Source organism: Ammodytes marinus (assembly GCF_949987685.1).
Source record: "Ammodytes marinus genome assembly, chromosome: 23".
NCBI classification, from domain to species: Eukaryota; Metazoa; Chordata; class Actinopteri; order Uranoscopiformes; family Ammodytidae; genus Ammodytes; species Ammodytes marinus.
The window spans coordinates 10,205,335-10,225,742 of record NC_137227.1 but is presented as its reverse complement, the minus strand read 5'-3'; the positions used below and the strand labels follow the sequence as shown (position 1 = coordinate 10,225,742).

General features: G+C 42.8%; 1 protein-coding gene across 1 annotated transcript in view; it reads right to left on the bottom strand.

Annotated features, from left to right (window-relative positions):
• focad (focadhesin) overlaps positions 1 to 20,408 on the bottom strand; it is a 36,906-nt gene that overhangs the window by 763 nt on the left and 15,735 nt on the right. Inside the window, exons 10-43 of the mRNA XM_080052268.1 lie at positions 18,546 to 18,739; positions 17,885 to 18,148; positions 15,313 to 15,417; positions 15,040 to 15,141; positions 14,316 to 14,443; positions 13,870 to 13,996; positions 13,567 to 13,701; positions 13,153 to 13,203; positions 12,753 to 12,836; positions 12,310 to 12,448; positions 12,013 to 12,201; positions 11,618 to 11,739; positions 11,330 to 11,422; positions 10,448 to 10,536; positions 9,123 to 9,164; positions 8,889 to 8,997; positions 8,408 to 8,524; positions 7,448 to 7,686; positions 7,040 to 7,129; positions 6,740 to 6,887; positions 6,227 to 6,346; positions 6,006 to 6,128; positions 5,531 to 5,608; positions 4,726 to 4,797; positions 4,348 to 4,450; positions 4,146 to 4,226; positions 3,900 to 4,028; positions 3,701 to 3,816; positions 2,623 to 2,883; positions 2,378 to 2,467; positions 1,950 to 2,127; positions 1,198 to 1,295; positions 233 to 484; positions 63 to 138 (exon numbers count right to left, since the gene is read on the bottom strand). Of these exons, the coding sequence (XP_079908394.1) occupies positions 63 to 138; positions 233 to 484; positions 1,198 to 1,295; positions 1,950 to 2,127; positions 2,378 to 2,467; positions 2,623 to 2,883; positions 3,701 to 3,816; positions 3,900 to 4,028; positions 4,146 to 4,226; positions 4,348 to 4,450; positions 4,726 to 4,797; positions 5,531 to 5,608; positions 6,006 to 6,128; positions 6,227 to 6,346; positions 6,740 to 6,887; positions 7,040 to 7,129; positions 7,448 to 7,686; positions 8,408 to 8,524; positions 8,889 to 8,997; positions 9,123 to 9,164; positions 10,448 to 10,536; positions 11,330 to 11,422; positions 11,618 to 11,739; positions 12,013 to 12,201; positions 12,310 to 12,448; positions 12,753 to 12,836; positions 13,153 to 13,203; positions 13,567 to 13,701; positions 13,870 to 13,996; positions 14,316 to 14,443; positions 15,040 to 15,141; positions 15,313 to 15,417; positions 17,885 to 18,148; positions 18,546 to 18,739 (4,344 nt within the window). The remainder of the gene's footprint in view (positions 1 to 62; positions 139 to 232; positions 485 to 1,197; positions 1,296 to 1,949; positions 2,128 to 2,377; positions 2,468 to 2,622; positions 2,884 to 3,700; positions 3,817 to 3,899; positions 4,029 to 4,145; positions 4,227 to 4,347; positions 4,451 to 4,725; positions 4,798 to 5,530; positions 5,609 to 6,005; positions 6,129 to 6,226; positions 6,347 to 6,739; positions 6,888 to 7,039; positions 7,130 to 7,447; positions 7,687 to 8,407; positions 8,525 to 8,888; positions 8,998 to 9,122; positions 9,165 to 10,447; positions 10,537 to 11,329; positions 11,423 to 11,617; positions 11,740 to 12,012; positions 12,202 to 12,309; positions 12,449 to 12,752; positions 12,837 to 13,152; positions 13,204 to 13,566; positions 13,702 to 13,869; positions 13,997 to 14,315; positions 14,444 to 15,039; positions 15,142 to 15,312; positions 15,418 to 17,884; positions 18,149 to 18,545; positions 18,740 to 20,408) is intronic.

Sequence of the window (20,408 nt, the reverse complement as noted above, 5' to 3'; positions counted from 1 at the left end):
CAACATCTCAGTCCGGCTGAATACTGTGTTTTGTATGTGTTGTTGTGTTGTTGTTTTTTTACCTTTGACTGTGTCGATGGTTGTGGTTGACAGACCCTGTTCAGGACCTTCTGTGATGCTGAGAAGCCAGTCTATGAACTGAGACACACATACATTCACACACTCAAGATTGTCATCATCTTGTTTGTCATTGTTTTTCCAAATTAAAATGCAGCTTATCAAACACACTGACCTTGTGTGTCTGGCTGCTCCAGGGCTCTTTGTCCAGTAGCAGGGCCAGGCTATGGGACATTCCCAGCAGGCATTGCGGCAGGGCGCGCTCAGTCAAAGACTCCTCTCCGTACAGACTGTGTTGTAGCGTTTGGGGCTTAGATTCGGGTTGCCATGGGAACCACTGGGCCCTGATGCCCAGGAGGAGGGGCATGAAGTGGTCGCCCCAGGAGACAACAGCCGCAGAAAAAACCTGGAACAGGAAGTCTGTGGCCTGCAGGAATAAACAGGTAGAGTTAGAAGAAGAATCTAGGCTCAGTTTAACTGGTCAGAACTTAAATACTATCTGTATCCCAGTTCTTTAAATTGTGCATTATGAGTCCAACATTGTTATAGGAGTGCAATGCTTAAATCAGTGGAGAACTCAAGACATTATCATAATAGAGTATGACTAACAGTGACTGGAATACTGTAGGATCACGATTAGCCACTAAAGAGCATGAAATTGTGAACTTCACACTGATGACAATTTGTGCAAAAATATTTTAAAAAATCCTTATTGTTAAAGAGGTTTTTGATTACCTGAATCAAGGGTCTAATGTAAGAGGGTTTCATAAGCCATATAGACTACAAAGTACTTTTTTAAGCCACTGATATTGCACTTATATGGAGAATGCTGATAATCAATATACTGAAAATTGTCTGAACGACGAATCGTAACAAAGATGACACAATTTTACTTTTAAATCCAACCGATGTAAAATAGCGTATTTGAGTGGTCACAACCATCAGGACCGGAGCTGCATTCCAAAATCACTTGAGGAATGACTTGCCATTCCTGAGGGGGCCCTTAACTCTCACCTACATGCTGACACGCAGACTCCTTGACATATGGACGGCCCATCTGTGGTTAAGTGATGACAACACACTGACAGCTAGAGATATATACCGCGCTGCAGTTGGCAGGCATGCGCTCAGTAAACTTACCAGTCGAGTGTCCTCACAGGTGACGGGGGTTGTGCCGTACGCAACATTTCGGATGTGTCCCATCAGCTCCAGCAGCCACTCCATACGCTTGGAAACACCTGGAACAAAGAGCAAACAATGTCAACACTTGGGACAGTCAAATAGAGGTAAACTGTGGCACATTGGTTTTATACTGAAAGCAGTGAAAAAAATACAAACAGACATAAAGATGATGCATAATGTGTGTTGTCTTGCCAGTAAATTAATCATTTACTTGTGTGTGAAATTTTAAATGTTCTTTGTTGCCACCTAGTCGTCGCATCCGCAAAAAGCCATTGTGAAGAAAGCTTGCTGTCAAAATAAATGAATATCTCCAAACGATCCGCTACCTGTCCGTATTGTGTGTGCACTAAAAGAAAATCTGCTGTTCACGCACAGCCTGGGCTCTTTATACTGTTATGTAAACAAAGGGTATGTGAACAAAGTGGGCCCACCGTAGCTACAAACATGCCCGTTTACAGAGCCTAGGCTGTGTATAAGCACTTGATTTTTTACAGGACACATGAGGAGATATTAACTGATTTTGACTAAATGTTATTTTGACAACAAACAAACATTCTCAAAAACCGCTAACTCCAACTTTAATGGATAGCGTTTTCTTGAAGTGTATCTACAGTATCGACAGGTATTTCACCGATGTATTGCCACCTTTCCCATACAAGGTTAATTAAATACAGCAGTAGAAGCTTCCTAGCTGCAGACGCTGGCCTAACCTGTATTTGGGTTGGTTGCCAGGCGACACTGGTAGAAGGTCTGCAGGAGGAGCCAGCCCACTCTGCGGCTCGGCCAACCGCTGAGCACGCCTGCGATGATGTCATTGAGACCCAGGAGAGGGACTCTGCCCTGGGACGTCAAGTAAGCCAGGACAAAGCAACTCTTCTCCATCTGAGCCTGGACACAACAGAGTAGAGAATTGTAGTTACCGCAGGTCAAAATTAAGTTGATTTGTAAGGATTTTATTTACAACTACAGCTATGACTACAATATTACTGTATTATATATATATATTAGAAACCTTATTCCCATCATTGCAGGTTTAAGCTTGTAACACTCCACAAGAACAATCTCCAATATTAAAAAAATAAATCAATCAAATCAAATGACATTTATACTAGACTACATTTGTCACATCATACTGTACCTCTGTGACTCGAGCGATTCGGTCAATGTCAGTATCCGACATCTCTGACAGACATTTGGCGATGCCCACGTACAGATCCACTTCATTATCCTAAAAATAAAAGAATGGATCGTCAGGAGAAGACCATTACTGGAAATAGAAGGTTAATCTTAGTTGTAAGGTATGGTGAAAAAGTCCTATCTATAACATAAATACTGTTTAGCAGGTGAACTATCAGCTGAAAAAATCTCAATGAGCTTTTGTACCTGGAGTTGGTTGGGCAGGAGGGTGAAGATGTTCTCGGTGGTGGAGCGGAGGATGCTCCAGCAGTTGTTGGGGGGGTTGGGGAGGGCCATAGCCTGAGCCAGACCTTTCAGCAGGGAGCCACACAGGGCCAGGCGCTGGGCTCGGAGGTCCTCCTGGAAGTGCTGCAGGCCCAGACTCTCCACATAAACCTGGAGCTTGTCCTCTGCCACATGCTTCATCCACGAACCAAGGCTCTCATACATGTAGGCCCGGGTCTTCAACTGCAGGAGAAAAACAGAACAGAAACAAGGTCATTTTTGAGCCGGAGTCATTATGTGAGACACGCTATACACGCCGATGACACACACCTTTATATTGAAGCAAAGACCCAGCGCCAATTATAGATGCCCTTTTTTAACTGTATTTTAGTTATTAAGTCATGGATGGTGGAGAATTTTCTACAGCATAATCAGGAGGAAAACAAACTCTTCGTTATTGGTTCTGAAGCCCACAGAGAGAAAATTGAACAGTTGAATGGCGGAATTGTAACCCTGCATAAGGTATTATCTTTGTTTCTGGGATTGTATCACTTGGAGAAACACATGCCAAATCAGACCATTTCTCTCAAAGCAGTACATAGACAAATATGTATGTTTTAATTATCTGTAGAATTGAGTACTGTACTGCTCTTCTTTCTTCTATCCTCTGTTGTTTCCTCAAAGTGTTTGGCATACTTTCCTTACTGCCATGTTTGAAAAAAAACTGCATGTTTCCTTCCTTCCTATTTTTCCATTGAATCATCCTTGTACTTAATCTTGTTTTATTGGTTTGTGTTTATTGAGCTCTGGTTTAAGGTTGAGTTAGCGATTCTAGAGAAAGCTTGTTCTCCAGAATCGCTAACTCCACCTTTAAAGGATTTCTACTGTTCTTTTGTGAAGCACTTTGTGTTTTCTTTCGCTGTGCATATAAAGTGTAATATAAATGAAGTGCGATTCATTGATTGAAAACTAATACTTTGTGAAAAAAAAAAAGTCAAGTACTAAAAGCTGCCATCAAACATCTGGTCCTTTTGCTCAGTAGTACTGGAGAGGGACTTACGCTTAGACTGTGCACGAGGGGCGGTGACAGCCAGGAGCCCAGAAAGAGAGATGCACTCTGGGAAGACTGAGCCTGACATGCTGCCAGCGTCACACACTGATGCTGCACATCCTCTCCTTTTTAGAGTAAAAAATAAAAGAGAGGTTAGACTCTGCTAGGCATTAAGGCACAAAGAGAGGAACGTTTGAGAACTTCTTACCGAAGCTAAGCCTCATCAGAGGAGACAGCACAGCGCTCCAGTTGATTGGCGGGTATTGGAAACTGGCTCCCACTGACGCCAGGGGGGTCAGAGCGGTTCTAACCAGAGCTGGATGGGTAAACTCCGGGCCTTTGAGGAGAGTGAAGAGAGGTGATTCCCAAAAGAAAGGGTTCAAAGGGAAATTCTAACATATGCAGGTAATGTGTTTAAATATATTCCATGTTCCAAACTATGCTTCTAACAAACCTTTTTTCCCTGCCTCTGTGAGGAAGTCAATTATTGATCTGATGACACTTTTCTCTGGGAGGTAACTAAAATCCTGAGGAACTGAGAACATAAAAAAGGAGACATATAACATTAGAAAATTCCTCATTTTGTAGACAGGCAATAAAATAGACAATCCATCCCAATCCATCGTGGTAACACAGTGGTTCCACACTGGACCTACCTGCTGTGTGAGTGTGACTGCTGGACATGTTGGCCAAGTGCAAATGACCCACCAGACAGGCGCTGTTGGACTGCAAACCAATGGCTCCAGAGAATGTTATGACCTGCAGAAGGTAAAACAACTCAAGACTCAATATATTCATTTGCCATTGTTAACACTAGGTTGTCCTAATGGGAGCCGCTAGAGGACAACACATGGATTCTCCAAAAAAGTGTCAGTCCTCTTAGGAGCAAGAATATTTCATGTATTAAGAGCCAAGTCGATATTGGACATTTTGACACGTTAGTGGCAAATTTAAAACAATGGTACAGTGACAATGCATCACAAGTTCTGGTAAAAGCATAAAAGCTGTGCAGAGGTCCCATGTTTGGTGCTTACCTGTGTGATGGCTTTTATGACCTCATTCAGTCTGCTCTGCTGCTGAGAGGAAAGCTCCAACTCTTTTGTAAGCTGTTACACAAGAAAACAAAATGATTGAAACAATATATATATATATACAGTACATATACAGTATATTATATTAATATATAATACACAGTGCCTGTATCCCATTACAGAGACCGCATCCTTGGAAGGACGCGGTCTACGCGGTCTATGAAGGCTATAGCCTGTGAAGGCCGATTCGAAGGCCGAACGAGCGTTGTTAAGTGAGACGGTCTCCGCAGGTCTCCTTTTACGAGCATTTCCGGTTTGCGTAACAAGCCGTTACCTTGCGTGACGACTCGCCGCTCCTGTGCTGCCTAGCAACCCTGATTGCTGCCAACGGAGGCAGCCTTGTCAACGGAGGAAAAAAGAAAAAGAAGTTGCCTACCAGACGAAAAGAAAAAAAAGTACAAGAAAAAAAGAAAGGAAGATAAAAGTTAAGAAGATGGAGCAACACGTTGCTGTTTTGTTATTTTTTATTTTATTTTATGCCATCTCTGGAAAAAAACGCAATGAATCTTGGGATATTTTGGGCCGCGAAGGATCCATCTGTTGCAGCCTTCAAAACCGTGAAACGAAGGCTGCATTTCTCGGCCGCATATGAAGGAGCCTTGCAAATCGTTGCAAATCGAACAAGCCTTTGCGCGCCGCTATGACGCAATCGGTCTTCAAATGCAGCCTACGTAGGCTGTAACTCCTGAATTGAGATCTAGCTATTAAAACAAACTTACAGAAAGGAAGTAGTAAGCACACGTCTCACCTGAATGAGGTAACTCTCAGATCCTACTATAGCCACCAGGCCGTTGACAGCAGCCAGTCTCTGCATGGTGGGACAGCCCTGAAACACAAGAGACAAACTCTTCTATTGAACACTCCACACACACACTGGGAATTACACATCCAAGCTACATTAACCTGGTGTTGTCAAAATTAAGGCTGGAACATACTATATCAATAAGCCCCATATTAGTAGCAGGTTATTTCTGTATTGAGTTTGCTATCCAACACTGCAGATACACAGCAATAGTGTGAATGCGTTTGTGGGTCTATTTGTGTTCTCCCTTCACTCCTGTCCTAATGCATGCTAGTAACAAAAGGCTCACTTTTATTTAGTTTGTATCCCTTATGTCCATCTGATGAATCAAGCCATTTTACATGTTGCAGTATAAAAAGTTTGACATAAATATGGCATCTGATGCCTCTATAAATGGCAAAGGAAGAGTAGATTGTAGTACCTCGGCCAGTAAGATCTTGATCCAGGCGGCCAGCAGACGAGGCTGGATGTCCTCTGCTTTGCCGTGGCCGGACACAGACAGGCCGTGGACTGTCAAGCCTAGAGCCAGGGAGAAGCCCGGGGTCTGAATGGAAACATCACGAAAAAGCATGGGAGACTGGTGTTAGAATAGAGATTTGTTTTGTTCCTGAGATGTTTGTGTATGCGGCAGGAGGTTCTGACCTGCTGGCTCTCCTCAGTCAGGCTGCGCAGAGCGGTCATCACCTCCTCAGCCTTGGCAGCGTTGATGAGGCCTGTGCTGAAGGCCGACACGCCCACGCACGCCACAGAATAGGCCAAGACCTGCACAGACAGGGGCGGACAAAAAGTAACCCTCCCTTTAAATACTATTCCACTGTTTACCGTCTATAGTGTGTATGTGTCTTTATTTTATTTAGATTTTAAGTCTTGGATGGCGGAGAATTGATTTAATTTTTATTTATTTATATACGTTTTTTTTGGTTTTTCTTTACAATAAGACAAAAAAAATATTACAAATCATTTTCTAATACATGGCTTTCATAGTACGTCAGTTTATTTCTGCTTTATTCTGGTCTAGTAAAGCTACTATCAGAGTGGAAACCCATGAATGCCTCTTAGTGTCTATAGAAACCTTATGAGAAACCAGCAGTAAAGCAAGTTGTTGTGAGAGTATGGTAGTAAACAATAGTGTTGTGTCAGGTAGTTGGTGTGTACCTCCTGCAGCATGCGTCCCTGTCCCTCACTGTTGTGCAGGTCTGACAGTAGTCTGTCAAGTGTTTGGGTGACTCGGACATGGTGGTCCCTCTGTCCACTGCTGCACAGAGCTGCCAGCACCAGAGCCAGACCCAACATACAGCCAGTCCTAGAGGGAGAGAGGACAGAGGAGAGAAGGAGTCAGGGAACTAAGGGAACCAGTGTCACCAGTTAGGCAACTTGATATAAACAATACAGAATATCGTTCCCCCTCTACTGGTTAGTACTTCAGAAACTGTTAATGGACTCTTGAGCACCGACCTGTATTCCAGGTTGTGGTTGAAGGAACATTTCTCCAGAGCGTCCAGAGAGCTGAGGAGAACATCAGCGTCCTTCTGAACAGAGACATCACTGGGGGACAGAGTGAGAGAGAGAGAGAGTGAGAGAGAGAGAGAGAGTGAGAGAGAGTGTGTGAGAGAGATAGAGAGAGAGAAACCACACACAATCAGCTTAGCAATAAACCATGGGTTACAGAACGTGTCCTAATCTACAACCCTATTCACATAATGCATTCCATAGCCCAGATCAGAACTAAATGCGTAACCCAAAACCCTAACACTTACCCTTTGCTTAGTCATACCTGAAACACAAACAAAAATACACACACACACAGACACACACACACACACACACACACACACACACACACATACACCCACCCACCCTTACCTGAGGCGTTGGTGGTGCAGGCTGGATAGCACCATGCCCAGTGCCAGGCCTGAATGGAACTGTATAGCCTGGGAGTCTTCAGCGGTGGGTGAGCCCGGCAGACCGGCCTGCAGTGCCAACAGGACCTGAACCAGACCGTCCCTCTGCCACACCACCAGCACTGGGACCAGCAGGGACAGGGCCAGGCTGGCACAGGACCGGGCTATGGCACTGGCTGTGTTCTCACCGGAATAGGACCGCTTGACAGGGGAGGAGGAGGGTGTCAGTTCAATTCGATAGATTGAAGAAGAAGGTACAGCCGTGTTGTGTTTAAAGGTTGTAGCGAAATTCAGCTTAGAAGACTGGAGGAATGTAATGCTCATTATGTAGACATTTTTCAGTAGCCACTTTATTAAGGACATAAGCCCATTTATGTTGTCAGCCAGTTCCTCAAATGGGCAAATTATCCGACCTATCCCACCGCAACCTGAAAATGATAGATTCAATCATTACTCCTGTTTATACATACACTAGTATTTTAGCTATGGTAATTATTTTCTCCTCTCCATACTTTAATGATTTGAAAATTGTCCATCATTTTGTCAGACAGTTTCTCTTGAAACTGGTATGTAAACAAAAGGGAATGTGAACAAAGGGTTGCCCAGCATAGCTAGCAACATGCCTGTTTACAGAGCCTAGGCTGTGTATAAAAACTGCATTTTTTCCAGCACATACACAGTATGAACAGGGAGCGGATTGTGAGGAGAGATTCACTGATTTTGACAAAAAGCATTCTCCAGAATCGCTGACTCCACCTTTAAGGCAATTTCAATAGGAATTTCGGAATTAAAACTGTCTTAAAAAGGTTTAAGTGGACCAAGTGAATAGATGCTGGAAGCTCCCCTGAATCTTCATACCGTATGTGTTATAGCTGTTAGAGCACACACAGTAATGTCAACTGTGCAAATTATTCAAACTTACATGTAGGAACCATGGGAAGACCTGTCCAGAGGCCTTGTAGCTGCTGCTGCTGATGCTGAGCAGAGTGTCAAGAACCATGGCCAACCAGCTGCTGGTGGGAACAAACTCTGGGCCAGCCTAGAGAGACAGGTTGGTTAGGTATATTAACAGCGCTCAATTACATGGGCAATGTATGAGGACACAGCTAGGTAGTATAAGTAAATGGTTGACAAAACATACAAAATATTTTTAAACTTTAACAAACACAAATGCTATTGTTCGTAAATGTATTAAAAATCTAGTAACGGGGCGCCCTTAGCTCAGTTGGTAGGGCGTCCCCCCCATGGGCCTCGGCCAGCAGCGGACCCGGGTTCGATTCCAGCCTGTGGTCGTTCTCTGCATGTCACTCCCCTCTCTGCCCCATTTCAACTCTGTCTCTACACTATCAATAAAGCATAAAAATGCCAAAAAATAAAAAATAAATAAAAATCTAGTAACTTACCCCAAGGCTGCCGTCGCTGTCAGCCGGCAGGTTGCTCTCATATTTAGCGAGGACAGCAGCCAGGCCGCTCAGAGCCAAAATGGAGTTTCCCTGAATGACAGGGCTGTCTCTAAAAGAACACAGAGAACATAACTACTGTTAGTAATCAGGAGGACACCAGTCACATTGGACTGGTCCAAACCAAAGAAAAAAACTTTTATTTTCCTGTGATTGTAAAAATGCACTGGGTCTCACTTTGTAGCTGCTTTGATGACGTCTGTCAGCTGATCTCTGGCCCTGAGAGGGACGAGAAGACACTGTGACACAAGTTCTCATTTCATTTCTGATTGGTTCTTCAGTCACCTGGTTGCTGTTTCAATGGCATTCATATACTGTAACTAAGTGTCTGGGGCTGTTTGGTCTTTACTGGTCAGTAGACTGTACTGTATGTGAAACTGGTGTCCAAGACCATCTTATTTAGCAAATGATTGTTTTCATATATAGACACGTTCATCAGGTTTCATACAATGTCCATGAGTAACGCGCCCCACACACATCCTACCTCTACTGCGCGTCTACCTCGCGTCTGCGTCTGACTTTTAGTCACAGACTGTGAAATCAACGTAGAGCGAGCACACATCCAACCTCAGACGCACTGCTGAGGCGCGTCGGAGGCACGTCTGCAGCGACGCTCCCCTTCACCTCAGGAGGCTCGCCTATTTTTTTCTGAGAGCAGCGCGTCTCTCTCGCGTCTCTGTGCTTTAACTGATAGAGAAATACTCTGTTGACAGTCATACCAGCAGCATTCACTCTAGTTACACGTTTACCCGGTGTGTTTATTTCAAAATAAAATATCCCTCAGTCGTATACGCGAATAATTTATTTTATTTCACGATTTAATTGTGCAATCAAAATCCGAGGGATTTAAAACCTAATTTTCAATTAGTTCTGGCATTTCATTTTTGGATAAATGACACATATAGAGATCCAATATAGTGAAGAAATAAAAAAGATCATGATGAGCGCAACAGTTTTCCGTTGCTCTATCTGTGTCTACGGCCTTCTTCTTCCCCGACCACACCCCCCTCTCTCTCTCCCGTATAAATCAGTAAAGTGATTTTTGAAATACTCTGCTGAGAGTCATATTGACTTCATACTGGCAGCTTTCGCTGTAGTTTCACCATTTCCTGGTGTGTCCCTTTCAAAATAAAACTTCCAACAAGCGAAAATATGGCAAAAAAAAAGAAAAAAAATGGCAATGGGGCGCACGGATTACTGTCCAGACTCAATATAAATCATATGCATCATAGATGACATGAAAGAACTTCATTTTTAATGGGAATTATCTATGAAAACTCTATGTAGAAAGATAGGGCTTTTAGAAGCAGCGCTGCAGCAGCAGCTGCTGAGACGTTGCATGTGTGTCCGAGAAAAGTCCGAGAGAGGCAGCAGTAAGGTAACGCGACGCGCTCCAGAGGTAGACGCAGGATGTGTGTGGGGCGCGTAAGAGATCGGGTACAATGAAATAGTATTATTTTGACTGTGCTACATGCTACAGCTCAACCTTGAGTGATTCTCACCACAGCCAGGCACAGTGTTGATTGTACTGCAGCTCCAGTGGGTTTTCTTTGCCCTGTTTCTGCTGCATCTCCAGATCAGCACGTCGACCCTGAAGACATGCACCAAACAATAAGTACTGAAAACTAGAGCTGGTTTGACAATGCGGGAACATTTATTATCTTTAACTCAAGGCTTGTATGATGGAAAATACCGTTAGACTATGACACAGAAATGGTTTCTGGCTTGGGTTGCCATGTCTGCTTAGTATAGGTGGATTAAGAACATGAAATGAGATTGTGGAAAAAGCAAGCTTTTGTCAATCTACTAATTTCAAGGTCAGAACTGAATTTAATGACATAATGTGGGCAACCTGTCCGTGATTTTTTAGGCTTAATTTCTGTCATCTTAATTTTGCCATGGACAAACAATACACTTTTACTTCCTGCTGTGTAAGCCTTCTATTGGCTGTGAAGTGTAGTCTGTCATGCTATGATGCCACATATTTAATAGAAAACCGCTGTTAATGTGTTTGAGCTACATTTAGTATTGATCAAATTCCTTCGTGATTTTCTCTGCTTATGACATCTATTGCAGTATGTCCGTCCTGGGAGAGGGATCCCTTACTCTGTCGACTCTCCCTGAGATTTCTACAATTTCTTTTATTCCCGGTAAAGGGTTTTTACTGGGAGTTTTTTCTCAGCCGAGCTAAGGGTGTAAGGGCAGGGTGTCATATTGTATCATATTGTATCATATATCATATTGTATGAAATGTAAAGCCCACTGAGACAAATGTATTTGTGATGTTGGGCTATACAAATAAAACTGATTTGATTTTTGATTTGATTTGATCAATTGTTCAATAAATATGCAATATTAATCTATCAATTAGCAGAAGCACAGACCTGTAGGACTGCGTGGAAGGCTCGGCTCATGTAACCTCTCCAGGCCTGGGGCAGCAGCAGAGCACGGTGCCACTCTGACAGCTGGATGTTCACCTACACATGGGGAACAAGCAGCAATAAGTTTAGAGCAAACGTTTAAACCAAGAATGAGTGTGAGAGACAGAGACAGAGACAGAGACAGAGACAGAGACAGAGACAGAGACAGAGACAGAGACAGAGACAGAGACAGAGACAGAGACAGAGACAGAGACAGAGACAGAGACAGAGACAGAGAGAGAACATGTTAACCTCATGTATAAGGGCTGCCAGGGTCTGCTGGTAGCTGCGACTGCGGCTAATGAGGAAACGATCGATCGGTTTGCCTTCACGGTCCGTCTGCATGGGCAGCTCGTAACAGAGCAGCAGTCCAGCTACAAGACACACACACACACACACAAACACATAATCAGCTGGTTTGTATGTAATGTAATTATAAACAGACTGTCTATGTAAAAATATGAAAAATAAATAAAAATAAAACGCATTATCTGGATGGACTAGCTCAAGTTTGAGAAATTCGATTTAGTAACACTAACATGTTTACATGTATTTTTTAAATCCTGTTTCAGTCGGCCTAACCAACTGTAAACGCACCGAATAACACCTGTCCAATATAATGCAGACGGGAAGGGGGATTTGGTCACCTGCTAGTCCAGGCTTGAGGCCAGGCTGCTTGTTTTTCTCGTAGGTTTTCAGCATGAACGAAGGGATCCCCGCCACTGTTTTCCCCTGGTCTGAACGCAGGCCGCTCCCCCTCAGAGCGGAGAAGTACACGCCCCGAGGCATCTGGCTCATCTCCTGCTTCACCAGGGAGGACAGGAACAGCTCCAGGGCTGAGAGGAAAATGCATTGGATGAGGATATTTCTTCAACAGAATTGTAAGGTACCACAAACACTGCAACAAAGCATGACCCTTTAAACACAATGTGAGAGTCCTTTACCTGGTAGAACAGATACGGGGGTGAGAGCCATCAACTTCACATAGGAAGCACCTGGGACGGAGAGATCCTTGTCTTCCTCTTTCTCCTTCCCCTCTTCTTCATCCTCCTCTTTTTCAGGGAGCTTTAGAGCTGGTCTGGTCTACACATATTTAAACCGATTTTAAAGGCAATGGAAAAGGCATCTTTGGAAACTTGTTTTGGTTTTTATATTTTAAAGTTTTTCTCTACTTTCATTTAAATTTGTATGTGCTAAAAAAAACTGAAACATCAAGACCATGAAAGCAGATGATCAAAACAGCCCACTATAGGACGATCCAAGGACTATTGCAAGAGATTGTGGGAAAAAGTGACCATAAATCAAATAATATTCTATGATTTCAAACACTTGGATGAAGTGAATAGAAGCAACCTTGAGAGTGTTAGTTAGAAGAGGTGACTCTTACTGCCTCAGGAAGTAGATTTATTGTGTGGACCGTTTCAGGGAAATTGGCCAAAGCCTTGTAGCCACAACTGGCCACCTCTGGATCCTGTTTCAGCAAACACACACACACACACACACACACACACACACACACACACACACACACACACACACACACACACACACACACACACACACACACACACACACACACACACACACACACACACACACACACACACACACACACACACACACACACACACACACACACACACACACACACACACACACACACGTTTTACTTGCTTTATTGTACATTGACTTTTCAAAGATTTGAAAATTCTGTAAATGATGGCAAAAATCAGTCAAGGCAATCAATGCCATCAATGCACACACATTCACACATCTTCAATAAAGACCTTGCTCAAGGCATAGTTCCAGAGGAAGCTGACCACCTCCTCTTTCAGTTTCTGGAAAACAGAGATAAGAAAAATGTTTAGATAAGACAGTAACTTCAAATATACACAGATCCTGCTGATCCACCAGAAGAAGGAGAGAGAGATTCAAAGCTCAAAGATAAGCAGTTATCCCATTTAGAAACATGTTATTCCAGATCCTAGCCTTATAGAAACAGTTCCACATTTTCGGAATATAATGATTTTTCTGAAAATATCAATATTAGTGTCATGTCTGATATATGAGATAAGATACCCAGTCAGAGAGTACAGGTTTGGGTTATTGTAGAAGATAACCATACACCTGTTGTAATCAATCAAACATAACACATACACATAAACACGTAAAACAAAGATTTAACAGAAGCTTTCAGATACCTCGTACTCCTCTGACTTGACTGTGAGCTGAGGAACCAGAGCCAGCAGCTCAGCTATGGCTTTGACTATCAGAGGACGGGAGTCACAGCTCAACTCGGGCCCCAGACTTCTCCATGTTGACACGATATCCACCACCTACAGAAAAACACTCATGAAAATCTGTGTGTGTGTGTGTGTGTGTGTGTGTGTGTGTGTGTGTGTGTGTGTGTGTGTGTGTGTGTGTGTAATGTGTGTGTGTGTGTGCGTGTGTGTGTGTGTGTGTGTGTGTGTGTGTGTGTGTGTGCGTGCGTGCGTGCGTTATACCTCTGTCCGGCACAGGTCCTGTAGTCCTTGCAGGGCAAGAGCAGCAGGGGTTGCCGTGTCTGTTTTGGTGCACTGGTTCAGAGTGAATGTAATGGCAGCCAACATGTCACCTCCATGCTGGTAAGGCCTAACACACACACGTAATTCTATGAGACATGATGATCTATGATCTATGGCAATCAAAATCTCAACCCAACATTTGTGCAACAAAGGTAAAAAAAGGTAAGATATGAAGAGCTGATACTAAATCGGTATCGGTTCTTGACTGGACGGTACCTAAATATTGATACGCTCCCGGACAAAAAGTACTGCTTTTGATATCTATTCAAGGTTATTAACTTAACAGCTTTTTCAAATTCTCAACAGTTGTGAAGTGTGTGTGTGTGTTTGTGTGTGTGTGTGTGTGTGTGTGTGTGCGTGTGTGTGTGTGTATGCGGTGGTCTTACCTCTCTCTACAGATGTCCCTGATGCATGCGGCCCGGGCCAAGATCAGTTCCCACTGTGTGTCCCTTCCTACCACCACCCTGCTGTCCTGCTGCCCTAACAGACGCTGCAGCTCCGGGTACACTCGGTCCTTATGGGGACAATAACTTTATTTGTATAGCACCTTTAAAAACAATAGTGTACAAAGTGCTTTCACAGAGGGTACAGAAGCAGATACAAATCAATTACACATACATCCAGTCAATACACATATCCATATGTACACATCATTGCGCTTGTGAACTAAAAATAAATAAATAAATCAATAAAGGACGAATGCAATGGACAAACTGAGATTAAATGCACTCCGAGGAACTTTCAGCTTTTGTTCATTCTTGCACCCCCGTTGGACAAAAGCAGTAGTGTTTTTACTATGCCAGCTGTAGTTCCTGGGTGAGCGTACCCATGACAAACCCATAAAGATACACTATTTAAAAATAGCATTATTTGCACTGTTGGTTTGGTTCACTGTCATGTATGATCATCAGATGAAAAATGACACTGTTTCAGAAATATTTAAAAGTTCATCGTAGCACCTTTAAAAAGGTAAAAAGACAATGAGGAAGACGATAAAAAGACAACATCACATAAAAGCAAGTCTATGAAAATGTCTTTAAGAAGTGATTTAAAATCAGGCCTAAATATAACATGTTGGTGACTATGAGGAGCATTTTTTATAGCACACACCTGCTTCATCCATAGAGCAGTCATGAGGCGCATTGCCACCGCTCTCAGCTTGGGGGCGCTGGCCAACATGTGGAGAGTCTTCAGCACCATGGGGACACAGAGCTAGAAGTATACATGGCAGTTGTTAATGGTTAATAAAGGAGCTTTTTCCATAGACTAGAATGAGTGTCACGATGAGATGGTGTTGCTTTGGAGTAATAGAGATGTGTACACAGGGGTTATTTGACGTGCAGTGGTTTGTGTTTTAAGTCATGAGGCCAGAGGGCTGAGTACCTTATGAGTGCCGAGGTTTGGCAGGCAGTTTAACACAGCGTGGGCCAAGCCTGGGTTCTTTTCCTTCCCCAGTTTGAACAACAGAACAGGGATGAGGGAGGGGACCTGCAGGCACACGAACACGCACACACACACAAAGACACGATTTAGGATGAAAGAAACACCCAAGTGAAGCAATGGGCCCGTTTTATTTATTTTTATATTTGAGAAAGACTGTGTAGAATTAAGTTTTCCATGGTATTGTAATTTTTTGAGATGCACCTGTACATGTAGACAAACCCCAGCAGGGTGAGCTGTGGAGACATACAGATGAACCATAGGTTCAACCTCCCATTCTGCCCATAGTCTGAGCCATGGTCATGGATGTATGAGTAACCAGCTCATATCCATCTCCTTATGGTCAATTAAAGCCTAGTGGACACAGGTGACAGAGCTGACAGAAGGACAATGACGGGTGAACGCTCTATCATTCCATTTAGTGCTCGGGTCAAAAACCGGGAACTAGCCTGGGTCCTTGTACCTGAGAAGTCAACCGTCCTGCAGTGTGCAACAGCCTTTAATTAGCACAAAGCACTTACTGCTGCCCTGAACCTTTAATGTTGCATAGCAACCAATTCACCTGCATGAGAGGAAGGAGGAGGGGAGGAGAGGAAGAAAAAAATGGAGGGTTTTTCCTTAAAGCTGAAGATGGTGTCAGGGATTCTGGAGAACGCTTGTTGTCAAAATCACTTTGTCAAAATAACTGAATATCTCCTCACAATCCGCTACCTGCAGTGATAATACACAGCCTAGGCTTTGTTAACTGGTATGTAAACAAGGTGTATGTAAACAGGGGAGGGCCACTCTAGGTAGCAACATACCCATTTGCAGAGCCTTGGCTATGTATTAACACTGCATTTGTTTCAGTGTGCACACAGTTAGTGTGCACACAGTTCGGACAGGTAGCGGATCATGAGGAGATATTCACAGATTATGACAACAAACATTTTTCAAAATCACTGACTCCACCTTTAAATCCACCAAATGTCTGTAAAGCTAAACCACAAACTTCTAGCAATTAAACAATAAACTCTGATAAATATGAATAAATTATGGATGAATAATTTTTCCTCTGCGCCACCGTTTTGAACTACAACCAAATGCTTTAGTTTTGTTATGACCCCGATCTCTGGTAACAAAGAGCTGCCGTAAACCCGCAAAGTGTTTTTTTCTAAGTGTTTGTTACTGTATGCGGGGCAGATGTGAGGGGATAGCATTGTGCGAGGGAGGGGCAATCCAATGGTTTCAGATATGCCGATAACCTTCTAGAGACGCGTCAAACGACCGGCGCAAAGTGGCGCTCTGGGAGCAATTAAGAGCAGCAGGGGGGAATAGTGTGGGGCGTCTAATGAGCTCGAGTAATGAGCATGGCCTATAACAGCGTGTGATATTTCACATCGGCTACTGGAGCAACTGACTCCATTGACAGTCCCACAGGGTCACAGGGAGAGAGTCTGTCGCTATACACCTCCACTCCTCAGTCCATACACAACCGCTCATACAGGGATTGGAATGCATTTTTAAGAATATATTTTAGTGTAGTTCAATGACACATTATTTCCAATCTATGTAAAAATACTGTATGACTATATTGTTAATGAAAAAGTTAACTCAAGGATCAAAACCATAAAGATTACGTGAGGCTTTGCCAGATTCAGCCCCAATACCAAATGTGATGTTAACTTCACTACTTCAAGAACATACTGCTGATCATTTTCCAACCCTTTCAGGCCGCCATTGGTTTCCATTTCTCACAACAGATTGAAATCAAGTTGGAAACTTGCAACTTTAAAAAATATACTAAGGAAAGGCTAACAAACTCAACAATATATCATGTTTTGGGGTAGATTTCCATCCAAGTGCAGTAACTTGTTATGTTGATTAACATGTGAAAAGTCCTTATGAAATACATAAATAACTGTTAGAGAAATCTGGCTACACAAACTTAAGGATAACTGTCACACTTTTTATTAGAAAACCAGTGTTTGGCAGGTAAGTTTTTGTTGAAAAATTAATACAGTGCAGGCTTGTTTTGCTTTGAGGTGAAATGTGACTATTTGCAGTTTGATTTAAAGGTGGTGTCAGCGATTCCGGAGAAGGTCTGTTAAAAAAACTTTTTATCAAAATCAGTAAATATCTCCTCACGATCTACTACCTGTCCGTACTGTGTGTGTGCTGAAAAAAGGCTGGTGTTCATACACAGCCTAGGCTCTCTAAACTGGAATGTACACAAAGGGTACATAAACAAAGGGGGCCCATCCTAGCTAGCAAAATACCCGTTTGCAGAGACAAGGCTGTTTATTTACACTCAATTTATTTCCCCCGTACATATAGCACGGACAGTTAACAAATCGTGAGGAGATAATTCACTAGTTTTGACCAAACATTTTTTTGTAAACGAGCATTCTCCAGAATCGCTGACTCCACATTTAATCACCTTAGTTTGATATTAAAGTCATGTATTAAAAGTTTAAGAGGCAGTGCTTGAACTGTGAGTGCCACTGTGTTGAACTTTGCCTTATGGTTGTACTACCTGGCAGGGGTCCGCTGCAGCGATGGCCTGGCCCGCCTTGAGAGCCAGCCGGCAGACGTCTTCCCCGCCCGCGATGATGAGGTGGGTCACCATGAGGGTGAGGGAGCCCAGCTGCTGTTGTTGGCACGACGACAGGGCGGAGCTAACCGTCATCAGCCAATCGGATGCAGCCGCTGGGTCCTGGGTCAGTTTACGCAGAACGGAGAGAGACACGCTGAGCTCATTGTACCAGGGACTGAGAGGCAATGCCAACGGTGGACTGCACTGTGTGGAAGAGGGATAAAGGAATTGAATCAGAAAATGTTACTTTGTTAACATGTGGCATGTTCCATTTTGAAATATATTTTTTAAAGGTGCACTATGCACTATTTTCAAGGGAGGGGGATTTGTTTACATTTGCAGAGCGAGCAGATAGTTTACAAAACCTATTTTCTCTACATGTTATTCTTAGAATCATCATAAATCAAAACTGAATTATTTTGGAGACACCAAAATTACATTTATACAAACACATTAGATTTGGGGCACAATTTTGGGGGTTCTAAACCATCATAAATGATAATAGTGCCATATAAATAATTTTTTTAATATTAAAAATTAAGATATTACATGTATATGGGGCACAGTTTTTTTGTGTTCATAGCCCCAGCCTCTGTGTTACCTGTTTGGGAGTATCAGTGTCTCTGCTGACGCGTCTTAGCAGGCTGTGGGCTAAGTCTTGGTTGAGACTGTGAGTCCTCCGGTCAGCCAGAGGTTCAGTGAGGCCTGAGCAGGACAGCAGCTGTAGTACAGGGAGAACCAGGACCGGGCTCAACCAATGAGAAAGCTCGGCCTGCTCCGACACCAAACTCAGTGCTGTGGCAATGAGAGAGAACAAGACAAATCCCATCAAGGTTACACAATCCATACAAACCCATTGTTTACATACCAGTTTACAGAGCCTAGGCTGTGTATAAACACCAGATTATTTTTCAGTGCACACACAGTACAGACAGGTAACAACAAGCGTTCTCCAGAATCGCCGACTCCACCTTTAAACATACCATCATGGAAAATGATCTAGCAAGGAGGGATAAGCTTTTATGATAATTTACAGTGAATAAATAAATCACACTTTCTTTACCACATTACAGCTGCAAAGCAGTTGATGCAAAAACATGGAATACAAATAGGCTGTAATTAAAGGTAGCATATTCTCCTAATTTTCAGGGGCAAAATTTTAATTAGGGTTTCTACTAAAAACTGTTTTAATGGCACAGTGTCCAAAATATCCTTTATATTTCTCACTGTGCCATTGCTGAATCTCTTCTTTGCAGCCTCTGTCTTAAATTCTCCGTTTTAGAGCCTGTCTCTTTAAGCCCCGCCTTCAAAAAAGCCCAGTCTGCTCGTATTGGCCCTGAATTAAACTGCCAGTTTGAATTTAAGTCCAGTTTGGGTCCTTAGACAAGACCCGCTATGCTAACTGCACTACCTCCAGTTGTAAGTCTACCAAATGACATGTGATGTCATGGGAAAATGATTCACATAACAGTCACATAGTTAGAGAGCCACTTAACCTTTAAATTTGATTTACTATTGGAAACTTCATTTTTTCCTTGTGTTGGCTTACATGCTCTTCTGTAGACACATATTATAGCCAACACTTTTTGCACTGACTAACACTGAACAGCATCCATTTTCCCTCCAACTGCATAGTCGTTTCCAGGAACCTTGCTAAGACATTATACACCTTCAGTTCAGTTCCTGTCCAGCGAGCTTTTAGAAAAACTATGGCATTTACGATCCATAAAATATCTGTGTGTGTGTGTGTGTGTGTGTGTGTGTGTGTGTGTGTGTGTGTGTGTGTGTGTGTGTGTGTGTGTGTGTGTGTGTGTGTGTGTGTGTGTGGACTGGAACATCTAAACAATGAGCTAAAAGAGGCTAAAAGGGTTAGCTAGCATTTCCATTTGAAGCTAGACAGGAAACCTGAGGGTAAAGAGGTCATTCATCATTCTCTTGATGTGTGTTCATCCTTCATTCTTTTCAGGTCTGTTCACTTTTTTGGAATAAAAAAAAAGTTTTTCCCTCCTGGCTCTGTTAGAAAATGACATATTTCCTGTATGTTTGCCATATTAACACATGCATGCGGTGCAGCCATAACAACAGTGACCTATGATAAGTTTAATATCAAACCAATTAAAAATGAAACAGTGCAGACAGTTTGCAGGTATTGGAATGAAATGGGTGGATTCTTTAAAGATGACACCAAGTCTTTTTGCTTTGGATGGTCTCATTTGCTAGTCAGGAATTTTCTAGTTAAAAAAGATGGACAATTCGGACTGGCTCCAGAGCGTTATAGTTACAGAAAGGGGTCGTTGACTCGTTTCAATGTGCCTCTTCCCATCACAAATTCAAAATGTACGTAAAGAAATAATTCATTTAGTTGGTTTATGGAGAAAATAAATGCAATGAGAAGAGTGAAACGGGTGATGAACTGGGTGGAAACTTGTAAAATTGTTTTCGAATACACCTTGACGTCACAGTG